The sequence below is a fragment of the Corapipo altera genome, unplaced genomic scaffold (assembly GCF_003945725.1).
Source record: "Corapipo altera isolate COAL_440 unplaced genomic scaffold, ASM394572v1 23b, whole genome shotgun sequence".
Lineage (NCBI taxonomy): Eukaryota > Metazoa > Chordata > Aves > Passeriformes > Pipridae > Corapipo > Corapipo altera.
Window position 1 is genome coordinate 10,078,997 of NW_020884885.1, and position 22,677 is coordinate 10,101,673.

Here is a 22,677-nt window from a genome sequence, read left to right on the forward strand (position 1 = left end):
CTTGACCACAAGATCAGCCAATGTCTGTGTAGGCCAGTTAACTGGTAAAACACAGTGGCAAGGAAAACAAGAAACATCACGTTGTAGGTAGGCAGCAAGGAATACTGTAGGGGCAAGAAGGTACCTCTGTGCTTACGAACTTTTACTAGTCACTTTATTCATTTGACTCACCTTCATCTTGAGTCATCATTTTTGAACGAAACCATTTGGTCAGTACTGGCACCACATTTTCCCCTCTTTTCCTGCTGTGGGATTATCACTGAAATGGATCTCTTCCTGAATTCTATATTTTAGCCATCCTTTAATAGACTAGCTTCATTCTTCCAATTCTGCCTCTCTTCCCTTTTCCCTTATTTTCCAGTTTTTGTCTCTATCTTTGCTTCTTTTAACAATTCCAAATATTCCCTAGTATTTCTTCCCAACATAATTAAAACCAAAATTAAATTAATCACTTTTCATTTAACAACATCAAAACATCATAGGCAGAGGTGGCTCTCATCTTTTGACACAGTAAGAGCTTAGTGGCAAAACATACATCTCAAATAACTAAAAGCTCCGTTTTGTAATTTAAGCATGTAAGCAGACAACAAAAATGTAAGTGACAATGCAGTATAAACTAATTATTTTCTATAATACTTCTACTACCTTTAGTATCATTCGTTTGGTTTATTAACTCTTTTGCAACTGTTTTCTCTTTGTGACAGGGTCTGTTTCCCTAGCCAAGTTTAGTTCCCAAAACAAGGGGATTCTGTCTTTATTTAGATTCAAGGTGCCATTGTAACATAAAAACACAAAGTTAAAATAAAAAAAGTTTTATTTTTTGCTTTTATTGTGCTACAGAGGGTTAAAAGTGCAAGTGCTGGAGCTCTTGAAGAACAGAACAGCTTGCTTCCTTAACTGAAACAGTTTGTCACATGTACACTGCATCTGCCCTCTTGTCATCACACTGTTTTCCCATCTGCTTTCAAACAGGGTCGAGATTAAATTTTGTCTACAAAGTCTAATATAGTTTGGGATCTAATTACTTACTTAATTTCTCTTTCTATGAATTTCAAGAAAGGAGCTGAGATACTAAAAGGACTTTGAAACTACAACTTTTCTGTAAAGAATCACAGAATTGGAATAATTTTTTTAAAACACCCTGCAACATGCTATTTATATACATGATTTCTCAATTTTTAAGGTGGTTTTTTTTTTAAATAGTGAAGATAGAATTACCCTGGAAACTCCAGGGAAAATCTCAGGTAGTTAGCCCCCTTCCACCCACCCCAGTCCTTACTGCCATACTTTCTCCTTTATCACAAAACTTGCTTTCAAATAGACACAAGAGGGGAGAAAAAGAGTATCACATGCATAACAAAATCCATTATAGATCACCACCCTACAGGATATTAGTGAAACTGATTTTAAAAAAAAATTGCTTTTTTAAAAGAATCTTAGATGTAAGAGCTCTGAAGAGGTCTAACATGAAAAAAGTCAATACAGGAACCTGACATTAGAATTGACTTCAAGTATAAAATCGAAGTTCTTAAAATTGAAAAAATAGCACTTTGCAAAAGCTTGTAATTGTTACTGATGGGTGCACCAACCAACATGAATCAGATGTACAAAGACACTTATAGATCAAACTCTGCATAGACAGGGCATGTGATACTGGGAACGACTCTAAAACTCCAGGAGGCAATTTTAAAAGCTTGAAGTGCTCAGTATTAAAACCAAACTATAGATTTTTTTTCCAACAGAAGAATTTAGAGAATGTGGTGAATGGAGTTACTAACGTATTTTATTATTCCCAACCCTGTGAAGACAGAAGGGACAATCAACTTACAGCCCCAGTACTGCTATACTTAGTGAATATTCTGACTAGCAGTCCCCAGCAAGGAATTTGGCTCATACCTATTAAGCTGGTACTTCCCTAACAGCAATGGTAAAATTAATTATAATTCAAATGAATGAATGAAAAAACCTGAATAAAGGACTAGCTCAGATTCCTAACAACACTGTGTTGTCAACTTAAATGTTTTGTTCTTAAATGCATTGAAAATGGGAAAACTAAGAATCCATTATCACCGAAACATGTGCATTAATGCCTATTTCAAAATGCAGTTCTTCACACATGCACCTGTTTGGATGAAAATATAGAGAGCACTCTTTGTTATCCACAAGGGAAGATAATTTTAAATGCCAGAGATTGGAAGGATAACAGCACTTACCTTGGAGATAATACTTAACACTAAGATAAAGAAGGAACATCCACACTTGTAACAGAGGATTCCATTCATTCTGAAGCAGTGGATAAACTCAGGACTAGTTATGTCAAATTACATTAATGTATCTACAGCCTTTTGGCTACTTTCTCTACCCTCATCCTCTTTTGTTTGGTACTTAATTTGTCTTCTGACAGAAAAAACTTACCTCCCATTGGGTGGAGGCTGCTCAATGTGTTCAGGTTCCCAGATGAAGCAGCTGCTGTCTGCTGAAGGAGCTGCAAATAAAGCTAGACATTACACCAAAAAACAAAACAAGAGTGAGAGTGAGGGCTGGCTCTGCTTCTGGGAGAAATTGCATCACACCACAGCCAGAGCGCCGTCACAAATGAATTCCCGCTGCCCATGCACCTCATCGTAGCAAAGCATAAAGAGAATTCCCCTTGCACAATACAGCCAGAGCACCACCACAGTGAAAATCCATGTAGCCCATGCATCACATTGCAGCCAAAGCAACAGCACAATGCTTTTCTCACTCAATATCATCAATAGTGAGGGAAAATTATAGCTAGTACACCAAGACAAAACAAGCAGAATTAGTAGCGAAAGAGAAATTCCTACTCAAAGCACCTAAGGCAGGACTGCCACCCCTAAGGATGTGCTACCTCACATCAGAGTTTACAGCTGACACTGCCAGCACAGGACAAATGGTAATGTCATATCAAAACCAAAGAGTCACCACGCGAGGGAACTTTCTCCACTTTCCTTATGCACACAGATGTGAGAGATTTCCAGACTCAGCTTGGAAGCTAGAGATTTCCAATTCCTTTTTCCATTAACTAGCTGTTGTAAAAAAAATTCCAACCTACCAAAACTAAAAAAGTACTAAGAGAATTGCCCCATTTCAACTACACACCATATCAATAATGAGATGAAATTTTCTTTTTCTGTCCTTCAGACCTTATATTGCATGAATACAGTTCTCAGAACTACTCTAGCAACCCACATAAGTCAGAGCACATCAGTTTACGGAAAGTTCATCCCTTAGGGAACCCAGCAAAATCAACTAAAATCAGTGACAAACAGCAGCTGGTGACAAAGAGCTAGTCCAGCAGTCTGTTGCACTATTTCTGCTAAAGAGAGTAGTTTCTCTCTATTTTCTGTAGGGTTTATTTTTGTTTATTTGTTTGGTTTTTATTGTTTGGGTTTTTTACTCTGTTTCCAATCTGATCACCTTTTCTATTTGGACAGTGCCGAGTACTGTTTCAGGTTTCACTGGAAGAGGATGAGAGAAAAAAAGGTTGAAAAAGGAAAAATGATAAAAGAATACGAGAACTACTTCATCAGATAGACATGAAAAGGGCATTTATGTGGGTAAATTTTAAGGTTGTAATATATAAAGAAAAAGCATGAAGTTAGTCTACAGAATGCAGGAGAAAAACCCAGGGTTTCAGTAATTAGGGCTTCTGTGACTGGGGTGGAAATCCTCCCTTAAATGTATCCTGACTAGATGTTAGCACATAACAATTTCAGCCTTCTCATCCACACAACAGGGATTAAGAATCCTGCCCCTGTCTATCAGAAGCCTTCTAAAAATGAATACATTAAACACTGCAAGACAGTCAGACACTGCAATCCCTGAAGAGATGAAAAGAACCCAAATCAGAAACTCACTGCTAAGTACTGGGGTCCAAGTGTGTTGAGACCAGCCAGGTTTCCCCATATTGAGGCAGCACTGATCTGTTGCATTTGTTGCTGGAGTTGCTGAGCAATTCGTTTCTGCTCTTTGTCCTTCTGGGTGTCTGCAAATTTTACCACAATGGGAGAAGAGCAGCCCTGCAAACAGCAATTCAAACAGTTACATACTTGCTATCCCCAGCAGTCACAAAAATACTGCATTATGACCCTGTCACTGGAAGCAATTCCCTCCCCCCATATATATTCAAATAGCACATTTCATTAAAGGTTTAAAATTGTGTTTGCTTTTAATTCTATTTTGTATTTAGGTATTTTCCCTGCAGATGAAATTCCTATCTTGAACTCTAAAAATAGGAGCAGAACAAACACAAAGGTGCAGAAACAGTATTTGTGAAGAAACACACACTGCACTTATCCTTCTCTGTATGCCCACTGGTCCCTTAAACTCCACAATGACTGCCAGACAAATTACATCTGCTCCTGACACCCACTAACTTGTTTTACCTCCATGGTTTGTGCTTGGTGCATTGCTTTGATTGCTGTTTGTGCCATGGCTCTTGTTGTAAAAGTCACAAATGCACAACCTGGGAAAAAAGCAAAAAGAAACCAAATCTTCCACTATATCCACAATTACCAGGATGAATACAGAAATCAAAGTGCCTACTGGGCGGGGAGGGGGTGTAGGTGGGAATCACAGAAAAAGCTGAAATGCCATGTTAAGTTGCAAAAAGCAGTATCCTCCAATTGCCAAAAAAAGCTTCCTGCTTACCTCTGCTCAGGCCATCTGGGCCCCGTAATATCCTGCATTCTTCAATCTGCCCAAAGGGGGAGAACATCACTCGGATATCATTTTCATTGCACTTCTTGGATATCATTCCAATAAACAACTTCCTATCTTCTACTGCTAAGAAATCAAAAGGTAAAGAGTATTACCAGCAAATATGTGCTTACTAGATCTTATTTTGTCAAGTCTTCTCTATTTAGGGTAGAGACTTATCACAACCAGATTCCCAATAACAGACTGTGTTTTCAATTAAGGAGGATGCATATGAGATACTTCGATGAACCTGAAGGATGCCTGTTTTATGATGTTTTATGTTTACAATTCACTGATTTTTCCTTACAAAGCCTGTGAGCAGCAAGAATGTAAAAAAAAAAAAAGGAAAAAATATGTCAGATTCAGCACTTCTCTGTATCTTTTCAGTTCCTGGTAAGAAAAGAATGTGGTTTACTGGACTATTTTCATTGTCTTTCCTCTGCCTCTTCTATCTTTAGACTACCAACATACCTAACTGTATATAAACAAGCAAGTGAACTGCAGAAAGCTGCTTTCTAGCCTCTTCATCATACCAATCACTTAAATTTAGATGTGTCTACTTTGTTATGCTCCTCTCTCAACAGTGCAAGCAACAGCAGTTGCTAAAACAGAACAGTTTTATTTCTGTTATTGATATGCACCAAAAGTGATATGTACTGATCTGTACCAAAAGCATAAAAATAAGCCATGGACTGTGCTGTACTGTATCTTGCCTCTGAACCCTGATGCTACTAGACACATTAGAGTTGAAGAATACCTTTCAGTGTGCAGATTATTTTAAAAAAAATGGTTCAGAAAGACATTTCTTTTAACTTTTCAGTTAATGGTTACTAATGTCAGTTAAAGGTCACTTGAGGGAGTGGGGTAAATTTGAATTCAGAGCAGAATTTTATACCTCTTGATTTAGTTATTTAAGGATGTTAACCACCTCTGAAACATTTTCTTTTATGGGATGAAGCAAATTATGCAGAATAACACTTGAAAATATAAACCAGTTTAGAAATACAGCATTCATCACAATATAAAATATAGTATGATGAAGGCTGTAGCACAATTTGAAGCTTCGATTAAGTCTTCTCTGATTCAGTGCCAGGGTGAGGGGAAATCAACTTGTTTGCTGAGTGTGCTATGACGCTAGGAAGGAAAATTCCAGACTATTCCAGCAGATATGACTTTAACTGGCTATTAAATCTTAATGTTGTACTTAGTTCACTTTCCGCTTTTAGAGCGGAAAGCTACTTTTTAATACTTTTTGCAATCCATTTTAGTTCAAGAGATCCAGAATCCCTTTTATTAGTGGCAAGTTCAAATACTTTCTTAACTAACGCTTTATTTATTGTTGTCACCTACACCTTTTACTAAAACTCATATAATTATGCAATAGTCTCAGAATTATCACCCTAAAATTCCAATACTTTTTTTCTTTCCATTATTTTCCCAGGATACTTTTGTGTGTGCGTGTGCGTGCGTGTGTAAAGGAAGATGCATTTTAGTTTAGAGAACCTATTCAGTTCTCCTTCCAACAATACTTCAAAGGAATGACTCTCTTCTATATATATTTACACAGAAACGTATTCTGTAAACACATGAAGGAATTTGCAGATGGAATTACTCCTACTTTATGCTACCCATATATTCCATAGTCTGTTTTCAATTATCTTAAGACCTAAGCTTTCTGAAACAAGGATTATCTTCTCCATGATGCAACACTAATCTTATAGAAACTACTGCAAATGAAGAAAATAAAATTCAGCCAAGCCTAGAAAGGCTGAAACTACAAGATACTAAACACTTTATTTGCTTATGTTGCAGCAGTATGCATAGATACACATATATTTGAACATGCATGTATGTATGTATATAAACTCAAAACCAAAATGCATGACTAAATGATCATTTACCCAGTGGTGGATGCTAAATTCTTAATCCATCTGAAGTGGCCAATGTGCAGAAATACTCAGTTTTTCTTCTCTACCGAACTGTTAATTCTCAACCTTTCTTGTATACTACAAGAAGTAGTTTTGACTCCCACCCTAGCTGCAACAAACTTTCTTCAAAGGCTTTGAGCTGGACAAGCACTTGAAAAAGCACTTCTAGATTTCACAGAATCATAGTATAGTTTGGGTTGGAAAGGACCTTAAAGATTATCTAGTTCTAAGTCCCTGCCACAGGCAAGGACACCTTCCACCAAACCAGGCAGCTCAAAGCCCCGTCCAGCCAGGTCTTGAACACTTCCAGGGATGGGGCATCCACAGCTACTCTAGGCAACCTGTTCCAGTGTCTCACCATCCTCACAGTAAATAATTTCTTCTTAATATCTAATCTAAATCTAAATCTGTTTCAGTTTAATACTGTTATCCCCTGTGCTATCACTAGACTCCTGGATAAACAATTCCTCCCTGTCCTTCTCGTAGGCCTCCTTTAGCTACTGTAAGGCTGCTAGAAGGTGTCTTCTCTTCTCCAGGCTGAACAACCCCAACTCTCTCAGCCCTCTGATCATCTTGACGGCCCTCCTGTGGACATGCTCAAGCTGGTCCATGACTTATGCTGGGGGTCCCAGAGCTGGATGCAGTACTACAGGTAGGATCTCATAACAGTGGAGTAGAGTACGAAAATCACATTCCTTGACCTGCTAGCCCTTCTTTTGATGCAGCCCAGAATATGGCTGGCTGGCTGGGCTGCAAGTGCATGCTGCTACTTTATATTCAGTTTTTCATCCAAAAATACCCCCTAGTCCTTCTCCTCAGGACTGGTCTCAATCCACTTATCACTCAGCCTGTATCCATGTTTGCAGGACCTTGCAAACTTGGCCTTTTGAACTTCATGAGGTTCTCACAGGCCCACCTCTCCAGCCTGTCAAGGCTCCTCTGGATGGCATCCCTCCCCTCTAGGGTATCAACCACAGCACTCAGCATGACGTCATCCATAAGCTTGCTGAGGGTGCACTCAATCCCACTGTCCATGTCCCCAACAAAGATTTAAACCACCTTAGCACAAAGAAGAACTCACTGGATGTTTCCCCAACTGACAACATGGTTCTACCACAAGCAGCAGCAGTGGGAGATACTCTGAGTCATGGAATTTTGGAGACATCACTCACACTACCTACTATATTCAAAACATACCTTTCTCTTTTCATATTTTTCTTTTAAAAAATCAGGCCTCCAATTCAAGACTTCATCAAAAGCTGTTTAACAAAAGGGAAATCCTCAAGCTTCCCAATTAGCACAAATAACGCCACCAAACTCAGACTTTAGTAAAGCTTACCATTGCTCTTTTCACTGTCAGCTGGTTTCATCTGGATAGGATGGTGCATCTGAAACGTAAAAAAGATTATTTAATCCTACTACATTCACTTCATATTATATGAAATACATCCCATAAGAATTATGGAAGAAATTATAGTCTAAATTGCCTCTAGAGGCGCATATGTAACATTACATAAATTCCTAGAAGAAAGGCTTTCCTAATAACATATCATCATTCCTCCTCAGAGAGTATTATAAAAGCCATGCCCACCCACTTCACTACCATATTGTTCTCCTAAATGCTCTAAAATTCCCTTAAGATCTGTTATCATATAAATCTCATGACACTGATCCTTTGAATAGTTGTTTTAAAACATTATTTGAGGGCATGATAACATGTGTTTGTACTTCAGTGGTCCTGGAGCTCAGAAAAACAAGACAGAGTTATGCAGAAAGCAGGACTCTGTTCTTACCCCTGGGAGGATCTTCATGTTGTGAAGAGCATTCTGTGCTTCTAGTGCAGCTTTACGGGTATAAAATGTAACAAAACAGCACCCTGCAATTAAAACAAAATGCTAGCTGGGAAAGAACACCAAATTTTGACATGCTGTACAGAAATGGCAAATCCCACTTCCAATGCAAAATGCATTCCATCACAATGCTGTGGAGCAACAGAGTATTAATTTGATGTTCTGCTTTGCAATTATAATCCATACTCCTCAAGCATCCTCATCACTACTGAGCTCTAAAAAAAAAAAAATTATAATTTTCTTCAGCTCAGCTAATGACTGGATCACAGTTCAAGTATAATTAGACAAACACACTTAAAGACTATAAAGCTCAGGTTTGCATGCACAACTGGTCACACAGAGCTCCAACACACAGGTATCTCTGAATAAGCAAACAGCTAAGACTGCAACTATGTGAAACTGGCTGAAACCCAAAGTGTCACATGAAAAGCACAGAAGTTCTCACCTTTGCTTTGAGGAGGGTTTTGGCTCCTGTCCCTCAAGACATTGATTTCATAGACAGCACCATACTGTTCAAAAAGTTCTCTTAGATCCTTCTCACACCAGCTCCGTGGGACTTGACCCACAAACATCTTGATAGCATCTAGATCAGGTTGGTCTGGGTGATCCAGTGTGCCATTCATTTTCTTTGAGCTATGAAAAGCAAGAAGGAATTTCTGGTTTATATCTTCCACAGACAAAAGCATGCTTACAGCAAGATAAAAAAAAATATTTCTACACATATATAAATGTATATGATTAAAATTTACACACAAAGAGAGACTCTTGCACATTCCCAGTACTGCACACAGGAGAATATTCACATTCATTAGCAATCTGTGTACTGGGAAATCAAACACACTCTACACAGCTGTTTAAAACTTTATCTCTATAATGTAGTCAACACCTGGGATTCAGGATATAAATCTGCTGAGATAACTGAAAAATATCACTAGTTCAACCACGTAAAATTTTATAGAAAAAAAACCAGAACAGAAAGGAATCTAAACTCAAGCCTATTCGGGAACCACTGAAGTTATCAGTAACGACTGAAAATGAGAGGATAACATTTTAAAAATGGTTTTATATGTTACTAACTGTAACTGTTTCCCAAGGTGAAGATCCATCTTCAAAGAGAGAAACAGATACAACTGACTAGATTAAAAGTTTCTTTACAGGTTTACAAGGCAATACCTCTGTGAAACTAAGGAGTTTTCAACAATAATTGGCAAAAAAGCAGGTTGAGATTGTACATGAATAGGTTGGGATTGGACAAGCCAGTTAGTCACAATCAATCAGGTTGAGTCATGGCAGGAGGTTAATACAGAAAAAAAGTCACTTCTTAGACTACAACAACAGAGAAGTTTTGAGTATGGAAATCTTCAATAGGTTTCAAGGCATTATATGTAGCCATAGAACAGTTTACACTCTATTAACAAAACTTGTGTTATGCTCCACCCAGCTAGTTGACAGTCATACACTGCTCTCTGTATTGACTCCTCATTATTCGTTAAGTGCAATATGAGGTCTTGTTATCTATCAGTAGTCACAGCTTGGTATACCAGAGGGCCTATCTCTGTGGAAGTCTGACTGTAATGACACCCTATTGTAGCTATAGTGATTAGTAGGTTAAAATTGCTGACCAATCCCTGCATAATCTAGAAAGGACATGGGGAGTAGAACAATAACTATACAATGATGCCCCCCGCCCCCAAACTCTTTGTTGAAGAATACAGGTGGCCTTCTTCCAGAGTAGTCAGCTCACTTCATCTCTGTTTTTTCCTTTGAAGATAGTTTGAATAGCTTAATAACTGCACATGACAGTAAACACTATTCCTCTCACTGTCCATCTGAAACCATATTCCCTTTGAATAGAATTTTAAAAAAATCCAAACCAGGTAATGTTTACTTAATTTTTCCTTCAATATGCTGCTGTTCAGAGCCTAAGGAAGAACTGATGCCAAGGAAAGCTCATAATTTTATAGTTGTATGAACAGACCTCAGAAACAACAAAGCTTCTTACTAGAAGGGCAGGGTATCATCACAAATCCTTTCGCTCCACTCCACCTTTCCACTCAGAAAGGGTCACCACCTCTTCAAATTGCCAATGCAAACAATACCTTTTACAGAGATGTAAGCTACCTCTTTTCACTTCAGTTGAAAACAACTGTAAATATTTTACCCTCTTCCAATAATAATTTTCAGCCTTACCTTCTATGCCATGCATAGCTTCAAGAGCATAGCATGGCTCCTGTTAACTGGGCAACTCTTAATATGACCTCAGCAGTATTCAAGAATTATTTCACTCCTCATTAAAAGGTTTAGTCTGGAGTCATTAATAGGGAAGAACAGTAACTGTTCTCTCCAACAATTGATTTAAATAATCAATTTTTTAATATCAGCACCTGTAGCACACTAAAGCCAAACAGCTTTATTCCTCCTTAGCCCTTATCCCCACGATTATCAGGCCATTTTCCCCCCTTAGAAACCAACATCAATTGTCAATGACCACTAGATCAAGAAAACAAACTGCAGGCTCTCCCAGGCCCCCTGCCCCAAGTAGAGTTCATCAGACAGCAAAGGCTTTAGAGACAGCAATTCCAACTATCATTTTAGTTACAACTTAGGCATGAAGACAAAATACTTACACAGGGCTTGCATTCAAGGAGCAATGGTCCACCATCATCTCTGGGAGGAAATCCAACTTGAACGCAGCCATCACCTCAGTCTATGACAAACTACTAACACTAAAGCAGTGTATTGCCTAACCCCCAAACAACGCCACTTCCAAAAGTCCTGCAGGTCTTAACACTCAGCCACACAAAAAACACTCAAACCACAGAAACAGAAGCTCAGGGAGACCAGCAATAGACACCACAGAAACAGGCTGGACTGGGAAAGGGACATGGAATCCCAGATTAAAAAGGGGATGTGACCATGTGAAGGGAGGCTCAGCTTAATACACAATGAAAATGCTGATGCACTAGGCTTGTTTTGTGCAATTTTCCCTGGCGAAGCAGTACTGAGTGCACTGTCAGATAAACAGAGTGTCAGATCCATGAAGATAGCAATGGCTAACAGAGCAGAAAGAATACAAACTCCAGTCTTTCCATCCCCAACTAACTCCTTGTCTCCCAAAATGGCAGTCCAAGGCCTTGAGGTTCAGACAGACACTTCCCATTTTAGCAATATTAAGCTATGAAGTCAAGAGGCTCCTTCACCATAAACATTTTCAATAGTTGATCTCACTCTCTTCACCTTGTGCTCTATTATTGACACTCTAGTAAATTCTATGGCAAAAAATGCCAAGTAAAATGTTTCTCTAAATCTGCAAAAAAAATCAGAGCTAATAAGATAAGATTACTCAAACATTTCTTAACAACCACAGAACATAAAAACTGACTCCTCTTTTTATAGGAGTAAAACATACATTGTTCTGGAAACAATACTTTGTCCATCATGCATCTATAAAATAAGAGATATACAGAGCCTATAGATGATAAAGTAAGGGAAAAACCACAACGATTTGTTGAAAACTGTTTTATAATCTTTGAAAACACTAATCAGAACACCTCAGCTGCTTCATTATTAAAACAGAAATGACACATTGATCAAGGAAATGTGAGGTGTATTTATACACGCAATACAGACTTCTTTTTAAATCTGTAATGGGGAGATAATGTGGATAAAAAGGGATGCACTGTGAGATGCAGAAATATTTGATTGTGGAGAGTGAGTGCTGCAGAGGCAGCTGGGTGTGTCCAAGCACTCCAGCAAGAATGATTAATTAGAGTCAACTGTGAATCCACATAAGCCTTATATATGGTTGATAACCACAAAATAAACCCTTAAAGCATCAAAGACCGTATGCTGGAGCAGCTGTGATCATGTCTTTCTTGTTTGTTAATGACTGCAACATGTATTTGCAGTTATTTTGACTGGACAGTCAAAATATACAGCTTTATTTAAGCTTGCACAGTTACAGTATGTCAATTATTTTTTCATAAATAACATTTCCAACCTCGGAAAAACAAGAACATTGGTGATCTTTCCCCTACGGTGAGGTTAATTAAAAGGTTACTAAAAAGGATTAGGTCTTATAATACAAAGAGGCATGCATGTTAAAGCAAAATAAGAGGACGTGAATTTCTCACACATCAGATATTCAACAGTAACTACTTCATACGTGCTCTTACTATGTGGTAAATGCAAGAAAGCTTATTCTTTAATGAAAAAGGTGTAAGCTACATGCTATGCACCATTTTTAAGAGCATGCAAATAGGCACTAGGGAGCGTGGGTCAATTTTTTAGCTTTCAGTAAATTAAATTGTTCAATCTACCTCTAGACATGTATTATGGGCTTCCCACTCAAAAAATGCCATGTTGCATAAAACACATCATATTGAAATGGTATACTGAGACCAGAGCCCACTTCCTGCATTTCTCTAAATAAAGAGCCTGTAGAGAAAGCCTTTAGCTTTTTTCAGCAACCAGTAAAGTGCCCCAGCAGCCATGCTCACTGTAGGTTTGATGAAAGATGAAAGATAATGATGGCAACTCTAGAAAACGGGTTTTAAAAAAGTTATTGAGATTGATCAGTTTACTGAAAAAAAATCACTACATCATTATGATTTGAACCTGTGCCCACCCTTTCCTCACAATCAAAGTTCTACCTGCTTGTTCCAATAAAACAAAACTGCAAAGTAACAGGCACAGTTTGGTGGAAAGGAAGAATCAATATTAGAATGGTGAATAAATATCTGAAGGTATGTTCGTCAAGACTCAGTGCCTCAGGGTGCCGTACTTCTGAAGCAACGATGGCAACTTCAACGATGAATCACTAGTGTACAAACAGGTTTGTTTTAACATTATTTAGTTGAAGGCTTCAAGATAGTGAATTAAAATAATTACAGACTTCATTTGAGAAAACAACTTCATCGTGAAATGAGTGGAAAAAGATAGTATTTCGCTATTGCACAGAAATAAGAATTAAATGAGGATGCAGCCTTTCTTTAAATTAAAGAAAACTGCAAAAGTAATCCTAACCACTGCTCACAAAGAAAGAAAAATAAGAGCTAAACACACTTATTTTTTGCTCAGATGTCAAATTCCTGCTGGCTTCCAGATCCATTCTTTGACTATTTCTATTCAAAGGATAATGGAAACAATGTCTGAAATTCCAAGCTCTATGGACTGTAGCTACACATTTAAATGTGGTGCTCATCTGACAATACGTACATTAAAAAACTTCTACATACTATATATTAGATCTCACTTTTTTACACTTCTAAAGCCCTAGAGGATGCTGTAGAATGTATCACTACATGTGCTCCTCAGAGATTGCAAAGTACAATGCTGAAAGTTTTTGCTTTTAGGTTTACAGAATTATATTACATCCTGGGGCATAAAACCAAAAATCCACCACAAAACCAAAAATCCTGCATCATATTTTCTTTCCTAAGAAAGCATAGTTCTAATGAACAATTAACTCTGAAAGCAGAAGATAATATTGTCTTTTATTTTATACAATCTGAATCTCAGACAGCATACGCAAATTTGAAGCTGAGGGACTACTGGGATGGTGAGAGCAAACTATGGGAAAGGATGTAGGCTATGGGGAAATCAGACACTGTGAAGCTCTGAAGGAGACAGGTCCTAGAATAAACTTCCCCTTGTATTATCTGTGCATATCCAGATTCCTACAGTGCTGCTGAATTGCAATTTTTTTTTAAACAGATAACTCCTACGTTACATGCATCAAAATACACTAACTACTTGTCAATATTTTGTTGTTTCATCATTTTTGATCATGTAGGCATGTGGTCAGACTGTTTTCTGCCTACGCTGAAATCCAAACTATCTCCTCATGCCTTGCTGGGTACAAAAAAAGAACTTACCTAGTTGCCAAAAGTGCAGTTTCTTCCTCTGCCAATCTCTTTGACCATTATGCATCGTGGGTACACAAATCCGACACATTCAGAACGTTGAATTTACCATCAAAATACATTAAGTTTTTGGGCTGCCCATAATTCAGATTCAATTAACTGAAAAATATTTTTATTTACATGAACTTTTCTAGAAGTTTCCAGGTAGAGAAAAGAGGTAGAAGGGAAAGAAAATTGCCTTTATCTTGGAAATGGTACAGTTTCACAGTGCTCTCTTGTACACATTTATCTGAGAGCAGATAAATGAGATCTAGACCTAGATAAATTTTTACCAATTATGTTAGTAAATTTAATTCTAAAAATAGATTTTACTATAAGCTTTTTTTCCCTTCCCCTTTCTCAAAATATTTCTGGGGAAAAATTTGAGGTAAATCAATACATTCTTGACCTATTTCTCTGGCTTGTGAATGAAGTTCTGTAGCTTCTACTTCAATTAATTCTGCGAAAGTTCAAAAGGAATGAATTATGAACTTTTGTCTGACTGAGGAATCCTCAGGACTCCCAGCTCTCTGCCAGCAGATCAAACAGCAATCCCTCTGGTTTAAAGGATGTTTTCTCTGCCCAAGTACTCTTAGGGAAAACGAAAGAACAACTAAATGTACCTTTTTTTTATACTAAAGACAAACGACAAAAGTAAATCATACAAAATTTATTTTGTAAAATTAGGGAATTATTTTTCTAGAAAAAGGAGACAAATCTTTCCACTGAAGCAAACAAATTTATTATTCTAATTAATTCTAAATAGTGGAGTTTATAAAAAGATAGACAAGAAACACATACAGGTAAATTTTCTTTTGAATTGTCTATGGGCTTCCTCAAATGCATATGCTTCTTTTGAAAGTTCTACTTCTGTTCTTCCTGCTATGCGACATTCACTTCAAACAGAATCTACTGCCCCACAATTCACAAAACAGTTGCAGTTTCCTATGTTCATATGAGTAAAGCAGATTGGCTAAGGCAAATGGAAACCATCTTCACCATTGAGGTCTGCTGTGGCCCTCTGGAACATGATGCTGAAAAAAATTGTGAATAGGGTTGGTGCGAGAACCAGCCTTGTTTCACACCATTGGTAATTAGAAAGGGCTCAGAAAGTGCATCACCAGATCTGACTTGGCCACACTGATCCTCATGAAGAGAGATGATCGTTTTAAGGAACTTGGGGAGACATCCTAAATGTCCCAAAATCTGCCATAGACCTTTTCTGCTCACAGTATTGAAAGTCTTGGTGAGATCAACAAAGGTTACATAGAGACCTTTGTTCTGTTCCCTCCACTTCTCTTGCAGTTGCCTGAGAACAAACACCATGTCTGTGGTACTCGTGTTGGCTCTGAAACCACACCGGTTTTCAGGTAGAAGTTCTTCTGCTATAGCGGGTATTAGTCTGTTCAAAAGTATTCTTGCAAGGTTTTTGCCAGCAATATTGAGCAGAGTAATACCACAGTAATTTGAACAGTCTAATTTATCTCCCTTCTTCTTGTACAAAGTGATGACGACTGCACCATGAAGGTCTGATGGGAGTTCACCGAGTTCCCAACAGCACACCACAAACTCGTGAAATTTAGCATGGAGTGCTTGGCCCCCATATTTCCAGACTTCAGGTGGAATTCCACCAACCCCAGCTGCCTTGCCAGTTTTCACCTGCTGTATGGCCTTGAGGGTTTCTCCATAGTAGGGGCAATATCCAATTAATTCGTCCCTGGTTCTTGTGTAATGTACTGAATTGTTGAGCCTTGAACTACACAGCTAGTATTGAAAAGAGTCTGCAAGTGTTCAGACCACCGAATCAGAATGGAGATTTTATCTGTGAGAAGTGTTTGACCATCTGTGCTGAGTAGAGGGCTTTGGACCTGGTATGTAGGCCCGTATGCTGTTTTCAGGGCCTCATAGAAACCTCTGTGATCACCTGTATCTGCGTATAATTGAATTTTTTCTGCTGGATTGATCCACCACTTGTTCTGGATGTCACGGAGTTTCTGTTGGAGCTTGCTGCATGCAAGACGAAAGGCTGCTTTTCTTACATGACAACATGGTTGAGCAAGGTGTGCTTGGTGATCAGTTCTCTTTTTCCTCAACAATTCCTGGATCTCTTGATTGTTTTCATCAAACCAGTCCTTGTTCTTCTTGAAGGAGAACCCTAAGGATTCTTCAGAGGACTGCAGGATGCTGTTTTTAATATGTTGCCGAAGTGTTTCAGAAGAGGGATCTATGGAATGATTTTCGAGCCTAGTTTGAAGATTTGCCTGGAATCTGTCTCTCACTGTAGCTGTTTGAAGATTGTTAACTTGGAGTCTCCTCCTTGGAATACCACCCCTTTTAAGTTTGAACTTAAGGTTGAAGATAAGTTTACAGCACACAAGTCGATGATCTGTTTGGCATTCTGCACTAGGCATCGCAAACATCTCTCTGTCGCACCAAGACATAATCAATGAGGTGCCAATGCTTAGATCTAAGATGCATCCAGGTTGTCTTCAGACTATTTTTCTGCTGAAAGATAGTGTTAGCGAGCTGTTGCTCTGCACAGGATTCTAGCAGAAGGCGTCCATTATATTTGCAGTTTCCAACACCATGCTTGCTTAATACTCCTTTCCAGGCTTCAAAGTTCTTTCCTACTCTGGCGTTGAAATCACCAAGGATAATGATCTTATCATCTGCAGGAACCTTTTGGGTAAGGCAGCGCAGGTTGGTATAAAATTTATCTTTTTTGGCAGGGTCAGCTTAGAGTTGGGGCATATATACTAAAGAGGACAACATGTTGCTTGTTGTGTAGTGGAAAGCATAAGAAGATAATGCGACCAGAATGACCTGCTGGTAGATTTTCAAGTTTAGGGACAATAGTTTTTAATCATGAAGCCAACTCCTGAAAGATGCCTTTCAGTTCTGGGTTTACCTGACCAACAGAGTGTATAACTGGCACCATGTTCTCTAAGGCTGCCTTCCTCATGGAGACGAACTTCATTGAGAGCACAGAATCAATCATACAATGGTTTGGGTTGGAAGGGACCTTAAAGATCATCTAGTTCCACTGCCCTCCGCCATGGGCAGGGACCCCTTTCACTAGATAAGGTTGCTCAGGACCCCATGCAAACTGGCCTTGAACACTTGCAAGGATGAGACATCCACAACCTCTCTGGGCAGCCTGTTTCAGTGTCTCACCACCCTCACAGTAAAGAATTTCTTCCTAACATCTAATCTATCCTACTCTCTTTCGGTTTGAAGCCATTTCCCCTTGTCCTGTCACTACATGCTCTTGTAAATAGTCTCTCCATCTTTCTTGCAGGCTCCCTTCTGGTACTGGTGGTACTGGTATCACTGTGATGCCAAACAGTTCTGCTTTGACTGCCATATATTTATTATTTGTCTGCACAGTCTAGGTGTCCCTCCTGCTTTTACTTCAAACAACAAGCCATGAAGTGAATGCATGTGAATGCACAACCTTGTAAAAGCTTGTGTGTGGCTATTACCTTCTTAGGCAGTCTGTAGCTCCAAATCAATTTACAAATCACAGCTAAGAAAGCAAAACCTTAGTGACTGATACAACAGCATTTGTCCTCTGAGGAGGAAAGCAGATGGTACTTCATACACAGGGTAGTAGATTCTTGAAACTCCTTGGTAGGATAGTGCAGATGCAATAAGCTTACATGCGTGGAAAAACAAATTGGACAAGTACTTGGAAGGGACCCATCAGAGGCCACTAGACAAACCACAGTAGGTTGGGTTCTTCTGAGCTAAAATCAGAGAGGCCAAGAGATGACTGAGTCAGTTTCGTGGTGAAAACAAACACTATAGGTTATCAGCCTCTGCAAACGGTGAAGATAGGTCTGGAACGTGTCAAAGAGCAGGAGTATGCCTATGCATTTGTGTTGGGACAACATAAAAAAATACTATGTAAAAAAAAAGAAGAGTTGTCCTGTTAAAGCTACTCAAGAACTGAACTATACATGTTAGGTAAATACTAATTAAAAGTGTTCAGCTATTATTGGTGTAACACTAAACCCTCCCCAACACCCCTCCTCCATCCCCCTCCAAACTGCACAAGAAACAAAACCCAAACCCCCATACATCTGGACTTCAGGAAACATGACAGCACAGATAACAACCAGTTTATACACTTTACCTCCTTTTTAAAATGCCTTGCAATTGCTTTCAGTATGCTATCACGTAACGGAGGAATAAATTCAATCTGTGACATGCTCAATATCTGGCTCACTCCTGAGGACAACTTACACCAAATGGCAGACGGTAGCTCTGCAATATGAGAGCTTATCTACCAGGAAACAGGTTACAACATCTGTTCAAATCCAAGAAGCCAAAAAACCTCCCAGAAACAACAAATCCCAAAGTACTACTAGGTCCAGCTCTGTCAGTTACTGCTACCAACAGGACATCTAAAAAGAACATGGAAGAAGCTGAGTTATCAGTCTTAAGACCCTCTTGTAGCATATGAATGAAGTTTACAATGTTTAAGGCAGTGGCCTACAAACTTGTTCAATTTTCCTCTCATTGCCTCTGATACATTGCCTCTTCATCTGCTCGCCTGAGAGGGGATGTAGGAGTGTGCTGCAAATATCTTGATGGGCTGGGGGTAGTGGAATTTTGTGATGTGAGCAACCCACAGCTCTGTAGACAATGATCTGCTTTTCTAGGGCAGAACAGCTGCACGATGCTACCCTGAGGTTTACTTTCTTAGTGCACAGCTGTCAGCTAACACAGCAGCATGAGGTTGCTAACCCAGTGCTTGACCCACTGCAGCTGTGTCTGCTACTTCAGTGATGATCTGAAAAAGGCTTGCACAGGCAGGACCAAAGAGAAAAAAAAATGGAATAGACTGGCCCATGAGACCACCTCCTGACAGTGACCTAAAACACCCCATCTCCAACCATAAAGTTTCTCATTACCCTATTGTCAACGAGCAATATCCAAGCTGATAGCCTTCAAAGCATTATTTTGAGGTGTAGCACAACTATTGTTTCAAGAACCTGTATTTATTTAATTTTTTTTCTTACACAAAGACAGAAGTTCCAAAGAACTTCAAGTATCTCAGTGTGCAACAGTGCTATTTACAGAGTGAAGACAACTTCAGTTAGTACACATGGACTTTTTCTAAAGGCAGCCACTATCTGCTCACCCTGCTTTCAAGGAGAGTACTTGTACAGCGCTAGGATAGTAGTCTACTACATTAACACAGTAAATTCAATAAAAAATATGCCCATATAAGTAAAAATCTCCAAATTAAGATCATTTCCTAGAAGCCCCATCTTCTCTTTGGTGTTTAGTAATCTCCTTCTTATACCTGTTCCCCAATGATACATTACACACTTCCATTAATCTTCACAGAAATATAAGAAGAGGTACCTGGGTTGTTTTCTTTCCCTTATACTGTAAGATATTTTCTTTTGCTAGCTCTGATTTTGTAATTAAAGTTCCCAATTATGATCTTCAGAATAGTGATCTGAAATTTATATTAAATTTCTGGTTTTCCCAGATAAACTTTTTTCTTTCCCTTGCATATTTCCTTGCCTTTTTCAGACTAAGGGAACGGAGAAGGTGAACTTAAAACACACGACACAGTGAGATTTACTGTGATGCAAAGAAAACAACAAAGATTGGGTTGAGATGACACTGTATGAAAGTTATTAGACATGAAGCATGGAAGCAGACAAAAAAATTGCCAAAAGACTAAATCTTGAACTGGGGGCAATTAATGCCGAGTAACCTCTTAGAGCATCTGTACCTGCAGAACAGATAACAAGAAGCTTTAATGCAGGTTCCCTAGAATAATTAACTTTGGCAAAACACAGACAAGGAGTAAACATCGCATGTTTAACCCTCTTTGCAAGACATTTTACAGTTAATAATTGATATTAGGAAGAAGCATTGATGTATCCAGGGCAATTGCTTTTAAAGCAGATGTGTATAGGTTTCTTCCCCTCATACTAGTGCATTAAAAACAGCAATAACAAACACAAGTAAAAAAATTAAATCCTTTTATCCTTACCTGTAGGTTGTGGATTGCCTTTTTTTTTTGTGTGTGTGTATAGATATGAAATGTCTAATTTCAGGTACTGCTTAAGGTTTACAGGAAGGTATGCAAAAGAAAATTTCAGTCTAAAATTGTGGGTTTTTTTAAACATATGCCAAGGTTCCACCAGACATAGTTTGAGAAGCATTTTGAGTTTTTATAATCACAGTGCTAGAACATAATAACGTTTGCATTTTGCAAGAGACAAACTATAAAAACCTTAAGTACCTAAGAGACCTTAATGCCATGTACACACTTTGGCACTGTAGACAGAAAAAACTTCTTGAGAAAGTAGGAAAAGTGGCTTGTCACAACAATAGTAAGAGGAAATAAAGGCAGCTGTACGACACACAACAGGAGACAAGGCAGGAAATGAGTATAAGAAGCGAGGACATGCATTTCTACCCTCTGGAATGACAGGGAAACACTAAAAGGCGACAGGATGGAACATTTAAGGTAGCAGCAAGATTTGAGAGTTTTCTCCTTGCACTCTTTGTTTATTGACTGAATTCAGACTCTGAGACACACAGAAACAGAGATACCAAATCACACTTGCACTACGAGGCTTAAATCTTCAGTAGAAAAGAGTAAGAACATAGGGTTTGGAAGCAATCTTGCCCTGCAGGTTAGGTACAGATCCCACTTACAGTGTCTGTCCTCTTTCTCTCCCCAAATGTTGCCTCTGAGCTTACAGAAATGACCTTTTCTAAGAGTGGCCAGAAGTTTATCTTCAGCTATTTTATCTTTTTGTGCAAGAAACAATCCTGCAAGCAATTCCATGAAACAGAAAACTTATTATCTTTGATTATCTTTGAACCTTTTTCCTTTGTAAATACAAACACAAGACCTAGAAATCTGGTTTCAGATAAGACTGAATTCTGCTATCCTTTCCCATAATATAGGAGTCCGCAGCTCTGTACTTAGTCAAAAAGATGCATTGGAAACAAACATTTTGCCATCTCTGTGCTATTTACCAGATTTTTAAGGTAGTTTTCTGCCACTAAAAGAGAGACAGAAGTTATTCCTCTGAAGGAGTTGGAAATCCACTAGGTCCTGGAAAGCTCTGAACAGTCTGCTTGTCTTCAGCCCAAACATGTCATGATCCATTACAATGGGCAAAGCAACTGCATTTACACAGAGAATTGCTGTGTGGTTGTGTATCGGGCCAGGGGAGACTACAGAACCTGCTAAACAATTCCAGGACAAAACCATGTACAAAGATTGTTATATTAACCTACAGGAGAACCTCAGTGAATCAAAAATGCCTGAAAGTTTTTTGCAAGCAACACACCTTGTGCACATGTAAAGTAAAAAACCTTAAAGTAAGAACTGGCCAGAGTTACCTTTTTCCTTAAGACATGTTATGTGTTATCTTAAAGGAACAAACTGCATATTATTACTCTCCTTACTGAAATGTCTAGAATAGCAGTCAGACCTGTTTAAAATTTTTTCTAATAAAGTCTTTTTTCTTCTTCTGTTAAGTTTCAAGAGACCTTCTGGACTAAAAGCAACATGTTTCATTGTCCTTTGCAGCCATCAGAACAGCCATACAAGCCTTTAATCTCAAATTGTTTCTACTAATAGCACCAGATGCAGTTAATATTATATTACAAAAAGTCATTATTTCTCTCATTTCATTTTATCCAAAGTACAGTTTTTTGTTGCATGTTATCCGAAGAAAGTTCAAATGTAACCCAGATGAGGGCTCTCCAAGAGAGCACACCATGCAGTTAGAACAGTAATCGCTGCAATAACAATTACTATGTAGAGCACCACCTTGGAACACAGTAAGTCATGGCTCTTGGCATGAGGCTGCAAAGGCATAGAACCAGTATTCTCCAGGAGAAGAGGATATGTATGTATCCCTGAGAATACAAGCAAGGACGTGTAGATGCTTAGGGATAGGTTTAATGGCAGACTTGGCAGTGTTATGTTAATGGTTGGACTATGACCTTAAGGGTCTTTTCCAACCTTTCTATGACTATCACTTAATCTGCAATTTTTGCTGCCCATTTTTATCTCCATGTGAAAGACTTCCACTTTGGAAGGAGCTCAGGTCTGTTCAAATAAAATTTCTGCACATACATGTTTCAAGTAAAAACAGGTAAGGTGCTATCCTTCGTTACACAACATGTTTACAAATGTGTCTCAATGGAGTTTTCATTAGAGTTTACCTTCAGGAAAACAACAGGATGATCCTTGAGGAGGGGCAGGACAGTAAAATAATATGAACC

At 38.6% G+C, this 22,677-nt stretch overlaps 1 protein-coding gene across 15 annotated transcripts in view; it reads right to left on the reverse strand.

The window, feature by feature from the left end:
• Positions 1 to 22,677, reverse strand: part of CELF1 (CUGBP Elav-like family member 1) — a 59,792-nt gene that overhangs the window by 18,604 nt on the left and 18,511 nt on the right. For 11 of the 15 annotated variants that reach the window (XM_027642030.1, XM_027642032.1, XM_027642025.1 and 8 more), the window contains 7 exons: positions 8,946 to 9,133; positions 8,444 to 8,526; positions 7,990 to 8,038; positions 4,675 to 4,809; positions 4,410 to 4,489; positions 3,882 to 4,043; positions 2,416 to 2,497 (listed from right to left, as the gene is read on the reverse strand). In XM_027642030.1, the coding sequence (XP_027497831.1) occupies positions 2,416 to 2,497; positions 3,882 to 4,043; positions 4,410 to 4,489; positions 4,675 to 4,809; positions 7,990 to 8,038; positions 8,444 to 8,526; positions 8,946 to 9,123 (769 nt within the window). In that variant the 5' untranslated portion in view covers positions 9,124 to 9,133. The remainder of the gene's footprint in view (positions 1 to 2,415; positions 2,498 to 3,881; positions 4,044 to 4,409; positions 4,490 to 4,674; positions 4,810 to 7,989; positions 8,039 to 8,443; positions 8,527 to 8,945; positions 9,134 to 22,677) is intronic. The other 4 variants (XM_027642037.1, XM_027642036.1, XM_027642039.1 and 1 more) reach the window with 2 other exon arrangements.